Source organism: Montipora capricornis, unplaced genomic scaffold (assembly GCF_036669925.1).
Source record: "Montipora capricornis isolate CH-2021 unplaced genomic scaffold, ASM3666992v2 scaffold_482, whole genome shotgun sequence".
In the NCBI taxonomy this organism is placed as follows: domain Eukaryota; kingdom Metazoa; phylum Cnidaria; class Anthozoa; order Scleractinia; family Acroporidae; genus Montipora; species Montipora capricornis.
In genome coordinates, this window is record NW_027180219.1 from 10,887 (window position 1) to 20,000 (window position 9,114).

A 9,114-nucleotide genomic window follows, 5' to 3' on the forward strand; every position below is an offset into this window, starting at 1 on the left:
TAACCAGAATGCATTGCATTTAATCAGAATCTACTGCCCCACGAACAACGTAAAAAAATAAATAAACAGCCTCTTCTTAGTAAATTAGTACTAGTTGACACTACAGCTACCCCCGCTGTTAAGTATACTTGTACGCGGAATTCAGTGTGTTCAGGGCCTAGGTAGAGGAATGGCAATTTACAAATCGTGAGCAGTTTTTGCATAAAAAAATTAATGTTGAAGCGGAGAAATTAAAAAAATCAGTTCTAAATATGAAAATGGCATTGTGAGTAGACGGCTTGATCATGGCGGACAGAGTGATGTACCATTCGAAACAGAAAGTAAAGGAAACGCAAGGTTAATGGGCCTTATGCGTAATGACGTCTGACTAGCTACCAAGCCTCGTTTGCACAAAATTATTCACATCATTTGGACATGCAATATTGTTTGCACGTGGGTTTTCTTTACAAGTTCGCTCCTCTGGGATTTAGCTCAAGCCAAAATTTACAAGTTCGACTTTCGAATTCGAGGATTGGTGGTGATTTTAGCTAGTCAGACGTCATCAGGCATAAGGGCTATTTGTATGGCTAATTGTGTCCACGCTTTTTTTAAAATGTAACTTTCCGCATGCAAGGGATAAAGTTTGCTAGTCCTCAATGACGTAATGAATAACCACTGATGTTTCACGCTTTAGCGTCAATGCTTTATTTAGATGTTCTTGATCTGGATTATATAAACGCAGATATAGGATTAAATGACTAAGTGAATAGTAAGAAACAGGATGTGTTAAGATCTGACCGTATAAAGGGAAATGAAACGAGTGAGTGGTGTTGTTTTTCTTTCTCATTTTGCATCGTTTCAGCAACCACAGAAGATCATAAACTTGAAGCGCATATAACTCTGGTTCAAAGCTGGGTTTTTTTTAGTTCAAAAATTTCCTTATTTGGATGTAACGTAGCTCGTGCATTTTCCCGCACGTGCAGCTTCGATCTCATTTTTGTCCATATTTGGGCATAAAATTGGTGTCCCAAAATCCCCAGCTTTGTTCCAAGGAAAGGAGTAGAAAGTTACACGCTTTAAGGTCATGTGTTTCTGGTGCCAACATTGCCGCTTTAAGAATGTTTTAGGTAATTAAAAAAAGACTTATCAGGATCCGGTTGTGAGAACCGTCGACATGGGCGTTTTACGAAAGTCACCTTCCATGCCTGGCCCCAGTTGTTCAAAAGGTGGATAACGCTATCCTCCGGATAAATCTCTATCCATTGGATAGCGCATTTGGTTTCGCTATTAGTTATCCACTGGATAGTGATTTATCCGGCGGATAGCACTATCTATCGTTTGAACAACTGGGGCCTGATATCTTAACACTATTTACAAGCGCGCACTCCCCTGTTAGTATTTCATACATTTTCACCTTTTCTTTCAACGAAACATTCTGACAAATTGCACCGCGTTCGCGGTGAATGGCAAAACTAAGACCGAAATTCTGACGCCTGACGAAAATGATTAAACAGTATTGTCTGGGTTGGTGCTTGACTGCATGGGCATGTCGCGTGTTGTCACCAGTGGGCCTTGCTGTTTCTTCCAGCGGTGATGGCACACCACTACTGCTACGCCTTTCAGCACACCAACCAAAAGCATGCCTATTGTAAGCAACGCTACTTCCCATCCCTCCATGCCATCTTCTACAAGTTGAAGAAACAAAAATGTCAGTTCGTCAATCAATGCAGCTAATTATCCTTTCTTACCGCTTGAGTCCTGCGACACGACGCCTGTATGGTGCACACGCGGTGATCTCGTGTGAGAGGGAATGTGAACTAGTTTTATAATTCAATATGGTGGACCATGTGACGCTCTCTCATACGTTCATTTATATTTTGTCATATCGACTGGTTGCCGGACGTGTACACACGGTGCGACAATGCTGCTCTCGCTAATTTTGTTCCTGCGATCAGTCGCAAGAATTCAAACGGTTTGAACTCGTGCAACTGATCGCAGCGACAAAATCCTGCCACAGCGAGAATGATTGTTGCATAAATAATTACCCATGTCACACGAGGCGAATTGTTGCGGATACTTATCCCCGCGACGTGCGTGTTGCAGTGACTTATCGCCTAGTGTGTCCCGTCCTTGAATTCCTGTACTCACACAACATTAAAAGGGGTTTTGAATTGGCTCTCGAACTTACAGACTTACATAATAATAACAACAACTAGACCCGTAGCCCCCAAGGGCTACGGGTCAATAGCCCACGAGGAGAAGCCGAATGGGGCTATTGACCCGTGGCCCTTGAAAGCGAGGGGTCTATTTGTTTTAGTATCACCCAACCAGTTGGACAGGAAAGGCAATAATAAAGTTAGCGAATGCAACTTGAAGAAATATTTATTTGGCCGAAATAAAACGAAAGAAAGCGTCACGCTTTTCGATACTTGAGGACTATTACTAATAGTCATCTAGTAGCGTAGCCAATCAAAATTCAGGATTTGCATTAGTCCACTAGTTGGGTGATACTAAATTTGAATGTCAAAACACATTTTTCAAAGACGTTTTTTGCTGGAGACGCATGATAATGCTTCTGGACGACTTTGGCCAATTTTATTTTACCGCGTCTTTGAGTTAGTCTTGTTATTTGCTATGTATATATAAAGACAGAGGAGAGACGCATTATACTGCTTCGGCCGCTGGGATATGAGTAGTTGCTGAACATAACTGTACACCTCCTACTCAACCAATCATAGCGCATGAAAAGAAGTTTTAAGTTGCTCTCAGAATGCAAAGAATCATATGTTGAAAAAGAAACTTCTTTTTTTTTCGCCCGTTTGTGTTTAAGACAAGATCTCTTCACTAATCCGAAAACTATTGTTATTGTTGCTTTATAACCATATAGGCACTTTATTTTTGCGTGTTGAGTCAGCCAAACTTAGGGGTATCAACCTCGTTACCAGGACTTCCCCTTTGGCTTTCCCGTCCCACCCCAAAGTGAAAGGAAAGGTCCTGGGAACGAGGTTAAAAGCGGTAAGTCAACAAATCTACGACATGATCTCTTCTCTAAATTAACCATTATAGGTAATTCTTAATTTGCTTTCAATATTACTGTTATCGTTAATTTAGGACGCTGTGTCCAAGGACTTGTGGTAGCAGAGAAAATAAGGAAAACAAGACGCCTACAAGGGCGTATCCGTGGAATGCGCAAACAGTTAACACAAATTGTCCAGTTACAGTCAACTTCAAGTACAGGTAAACTTCGGAAAATGGCTAGAGATTACCAGAAAGATTAATCTGTAATATAACTTGAAGTTGTTTGTTGTAAAAACTCATTATTAGTTTTACCTGCTTCCTTAACTCCGTTCATCCAAAAAATACCAGATCAGCCTTAAATCATCCGAAAAACTTATTACAAATCACAGTTCGACAACTTATCATCCTGGGTCAGTTGTTAAAAAGCAGAGTTTTAAAACGAGTTTTATTCTCTACTCCCAAATGCTGTTCAAGGCTGATATTCGGTAAAACTTTACATTAGAAGAATTCAATCTTAAAAAAAACTTTAATAAGCAAAGAAAACTGTTACCAAAAAGTTGAAAACATAAAATAAAATGTTTACTATACGCTAATCCTGGATTAAGGTAATCGGCTTTCGAACAACCGGGCCCTACATTCGAAGTCCGGTGCCGTAATCCTGGTTTAGTTCCTTGCAAACTGTTTAAGGACGTTCGCGCCCATTGCTACTGCCCATTTTTTCGCCCATGTAACGCACACGTCATGCATCGCAGACCACGAAGGTAAACACGATGCTAAAGGCGCAAACATTTTCCACAAGAATGGAATGTGAAAGTGTGTGGCATTATGGGATAGCTGTGGACCCAGGTCTTCTCGAAAATGTCCCGCAATTACGTGACAGTGCGAATATACCATCGCTTTCAGAACTTCGCAGCGATTTTACTCTCTTGAATGCTCGTTGACCACTATTTTTCTTTCCCTAGATTACTTCCTTTTCCGATTTTGTCCATTTTAACAAAAAACAAAAAAAAAAAATCTGTGCTTGAGAAGTTATCGTGATATTTCGCCTTTTATGCTCTCGTGCGACCGAAGTTTTCTTTCTTAGACTAATATGTATCGTTTATTTCACCTCAGAAAAAGACATCAGCTGCAAACTTAATTTAGTTATATTAGTTATGTTGAATTGAGTACGTTTACCTGATCTAAATTTCACTAATGTATCTTTCTTATTGCTGACAGTTGTAAAGCTACGATCGTCTTAAAATAACGCAATCTTCTAAAAGTGCACTTCATGATCTCAAAAAACGAGTACCGTTGACCCCCCATTTTTTTGCCTTTTTGGCAAAGGTAGATCATTACCTTTCTGCGTAGCAAGTTTTTAAAAAATATGTACGTGGGAACATTTTGGGTGCAAACGTCCTTGAATCTGCCGTGGCGAAGACAAGAAGACAACATCTGTACTTTATTTCTCTCAATGCTCAAAAATCTAAAATTCCGTAATTGCGTGTTCTATAGTCTAGTCCAAAGTTCTAATTTTACAATTTCATAATCTTGATTTCAGTATAAGAGTAACTTGGTACCAAACGTTTCAAAATAGCTTGAAATCTCGTTAAGAAAAAAGCTTAAATCCAGTAGTCCAGTCCGGGTTGAGATCGCCAAAACTCTCTCTAACTCAACAAAAGCTAGAAGTATTAAATAGTTCTCAGAAACTAAAAAAGTTCGTCATGATTCTACACTCGAGCTGAACAAAAGACTATCAAAAACGAAACCAAAAAACTCTAGTGATCGCTTCTCAAGAGAACAGACAAGCAGCCGAAAAAAGTACCGTGCGTAGTACAATGGTACTTGACCGTAGCCCTTGGCCGAGAAACTAATCTGCGTCAAAAGGCCGAGAAGCGATCAGGATACGGGATATTTAGGTTTAAAAGTTGTGGGGATATGGGAATTCTCACAGCTTTCCGAGACCAATGTTACTAAGGTTAACCCTTTCCAGCGGGGTTAGTATCTGGATGGGGAACATCAAAATATGCGACTTACTGTCAGGAACATATCACCAAAAATTCTATTTTAACTCTCAAAAATGCGAACTAAGCAAGGTACAGATTTTGCTAGCCTGCTTTATGCAAAACAACTATCGACGCAGAAGTAAATAAATATTTATATGTAGTTTTTGAGGAGAACAGAAGGAAACTTTTAGGAAGTATCGATCGAGAATAGAACAATTTGCCATCAGTGAAAAACATTTCGGGAGATTTTTGTTACGTTCAATCAGAGTTCAATTTTTCTATCGTACTTTTGGTCGTACAAGTAGAATCGCAAAATCGAAAGTGACATCGATTTTAGCGGCCGCCTGTAATCAAGTTACCTGCGTGTTTAATACTGACAACTCACAAAACAAAGGATGCAACTGTGACAAAATGACGGCAAGACACCGGGCTTTTGTTAGTTTGCTTTTTTTTCTTTCAAGTTTTATGAAGTTCGACAAGAGAAAATGTGCGAATTTAACACAAAGATCACAATCGTTGATGCTAGTCCAAGTGTCAGCTAAAGTTAAGCTTTTCCGAATGAGGTTAGTACTTGGGTCGGGGACCGCTACGAAGTCCCCGTGACGGCGATAGCTAATCCGTTTTTTTAAACTTAATTTCATTTTTTTTATCTTGTTTGGCCGTTGAAAGCTATTTTCTTATTTTCTTTCTACGTCAAAACGGCGAATAAACTGGTTCCCAAGAAATATTGGAGTCTTCGCTCTATGCAAAATACTTCTAATGAAATATTCATTCTATGCAAAATAATGTTCACAGTGGAACACAAAAGTACGAAGCAAGACCTAGAAATAACGTAGAAAAATTATCCTTACCTTTAAAGCTTGCCTTTCTCAAAGAAAAAGCATCTGTCCATTTTATCGAATAGTTTAATACTGGAAAGATTCCACATTAAACGTTTGCTTTCATCCTGATAAGAGAAGTATGTCATGGTGGCCGAGTGGTCTAACGCGCTCGCAGGTAATCGTAAAGGTTGGGAAAGTATGAGTTCTCCTCGGGGCAGCGAAGTTTAGACATACTGGAGAGAATACATGTAAACTAAATTTACTCGATGGGAGATTATTTCAATACCTTGTGATATGCACATTTGTGACTACCAACAAAGCGACCAGTTTTCTTTACGTGGATTGGGTTTGAACCCGCAATTTCAACTCCATAGGGACCGCTTCTTTTCGCCTCACCACTGGAGATGAAAACATCGCGGTCTCAAAAATCAGATTTATTTAAGTTTCTTATAGAATATCATCGCCGAAGAGTAATTAGGCCTAGGCTCGATAAATTAGGCGTAAGCTTAGATTTTAAAGTGTTGTCGTGAAGTTTGGTAACCGACCTTTTGCAGTGTCTAATGTTGTTTGTTGCCGAATGATAATTCAGTATTAACTAAGGCTGGTTTACACGTACAACGCAAGCATACGCATAAGTAGCATATGCAGGCGCATTAACTTGTTGTTAATTATGTCTTTTGTTCTAATGAAAGGTACCAATTATCACAACGCTACTGCGCCTGCGTATGTTGCTTGTGCTTATGCTTGCGTCGTACTTTATCAAATAGCTTTAAAATGTTGTCCCTGAGTGTCGAGCTAGCCGTGTGGTGGACAAGTGGCTAAGTGCCCGGCTCGAGTCCTATGTCCATACACTTGGGTTATCTTTTAAAATAGATATGACCATAAATCCCCATGATCCATATCAAGCTTTCAGAACTTCTAAATTAACCATAATAGATGGTTTTCATCTGATGTCACAGCAGCTATGTAGGTGCACAAAACAATGTAGGAAAAATTCTTTTGGGAATTTGACTATTATAGTGCAAAACATGAGCCGGCCATAGAGCGACTGTCGTATGATCTTGAAAAAGTGCTAGCAATTTGTTTCACTGACCAATGTTTGGAAAAATTAAGACAAAGCTTCTCCTTATTCCCTCCAAGGAAACTCCTAGTATAGGCAGTAAACAGTTCGATTGCCCAATCACATTACCGCATTTCAAATGACGTCAAAGCGACATGCCGATCGCTTTCCAGAAATTTCCATGGAGAGATGACATTGCTTGCATCCGCGTTCGCCAAGCCAATGAAAAATTTCCGCTTGTTTTTTTTTTTTTTTTGTTCGACAAGCCAATTAATGCTTTGCATTTTTGTTTATGTTCTGTTTTTACGTTTATTTTTCAAGGTCATATGAAAGTCGCTTTAATTTGCTATTGTTTTGTGCACCAACATGGCCGCCTTATCACGTGATTGAAAACCATCTATAGTAAATTCAGAGCAAATTAGGAATTAACGATAATTGCTATTTCACAGGTAGAAAATGGGTTACAAATCTATCGGGCTCCGGTAGTCTCCTACCTGAAACATCAGCGGACTGGGGACATGACTGCTTGGTGACGTCATTGGCCACGGATACGATGACGTCAATAGTCTTCTGCAAAAATTGCAGCATTTGAGGAGTTACTCTTGCAAGCCTGTCGCAATCCTTGTGGTAACAGGAAGTCATGCGTCCCCTGAAGTTAGCGGTGTCAGTGAGGAAAATAGCGCTCAAGGTAGGCTTGCTTTCCCAAAATGATACGTGATCACTTCTCAAAAAGGTTGGAGGTTGGCCAAGGGAAGGAAGTTCCACCCGATACATGGTAGTCTTCTTCTTTAGGTCTGCGGGATTTTAAGAAAAATAAGAGCCAACCTTTAAATCCCAGTTGTTATTTAACAGTTCGTTAAGGCAACAGGGACAGTTGAGAAAGGACGAGTAAGAATTACTCCCCTGTTCTTTTTGTTCCCCATAAGACTGTCTGGCTTAAGAAGTCAGCCTTGCGTCGTGGTTCTCATTTGCGCCTCTTACTCTGCGATAGTATGTGGGCTGATGTCAACTTGTCTCGAGCATTTTTCTCCGAGAACTCCGGTTTTCCTCTCTCATCAAAAATTGACAACAGCTACTATAATTACATCTGGCTGCGTTGCTGTGCTCCACGGCGATATCACGTAATTTGAGGGTCACAAGTTTAAAAAAAAAAAAAAAAAAACTATTTGAGATTATATTAATGTGGTTCGTTAAATAAAGATTTTTGCATTGTATTTTACTGTAATGTAACAAATGAAGGACAAAAAATGGTTTTACACATTAACAATGTTAAAAATACGATCTTAGAGCTTGTAGTATGCATGCTGCTAGATGAATTTAGATTCGGTTATTTTTTGTCGCTGTTGAAAAAAGTACGATAAAACAATGTACATAAATCCTATGAACATTTGGCATGTGCAGAGCGTCTGTTGTTCAAACCTGTTGTTAAGTGACATTCTTGGTCAGGTCAACTGCTTAATGCCCACTATCACTTCTGTGCTGAAAACCGTCCAATCGTCGATCATGTTTACTCAATGGGGAAATTAAGGCTCATGCTTTGGACACGTAAAGAGTAAATAACTACCGGCAGTTGATCTTTTCTCTCTTTAAGTAAATGCTCTTATTCGATAATGCCCTACCACAGTAATTAAAACAAAGTCTCTCAAACTTGTTTTTTTTCCAAAACCGTTCCATCAAGCTAGACACAGAACTACGTACCGACAACTTTTTTTCAGTGTATTGCTAAAACAATTCAGGTGATACCTTTCAAGGTGCGCTTACCTGCGAGCAGTTGGTTTCTCCTACGCTTCCGGAGAGAGGAAGCACTGCGGACATCGGTTAGTTTCTTTGAGTGAGTCGCGGTCCATAGCCAAGGACAAATTAATTAAATTGAACCGGTAAAATGAGTTAGTAAACTTGTTTTGGCGCTTGCGCGTGTGTTCAGCTAAGTAACTGCTGTGTTCGACTGTCAATGACCATGATAATATTTTTTTCCCTGAGGTTACTGAAACAAAGCTCGGTAATTATCAAAAAGAATCTTGCGAAGGCCTACTGTCATCAACGGAATGCTTAGAGAGCCTAAAACAATGGAATCGGGTAAATCGCCTGGGACGGACGGTATTCCAGCAGAATTTTATAAAGTGTTTTGGGACGATCTGTCTCCCTTTTTACTTGTCGCTTTAAACTCGTCTTTCACCCAGGGACACCTTTCCATCTCATAGCGCAAGGGGTTGATAACTCTGATACCAAAGAAAGACAAACCGCTACAGCA

General features: G+C 39.7%; 1 protein-coding gene across 1 annotated transcript in view; it reads right to left on the reverse strand.

Annotated features, from left to right (window-relative positions):
* Positions 1-225: 225 nt before the first annotated feature.
* The window catches only part of LOC138036388 (uncharacterized protein YfbL-like), a 33,391-nt gene continuing 24,502 nt past the window's right edge, over positions 226-9,114 (reverse strand). The window contains exons 5-6 of the mRNA XM_068882696.1: positions 7,358-7,657; positions 226-1,664 (exon numbers count right to left, since the gene is read on the reverse strand). Coding sequence (XP_068738797.1) covers positions 1,486-1,664; positions 7,358-7,657 — 479 coding nt within the window. The 3' untranslated portion in view covers positions 226-1,485. The remainder of the gene's footprint in view (positions 1,665-7,357; positions 7,658-9,114) is intronic.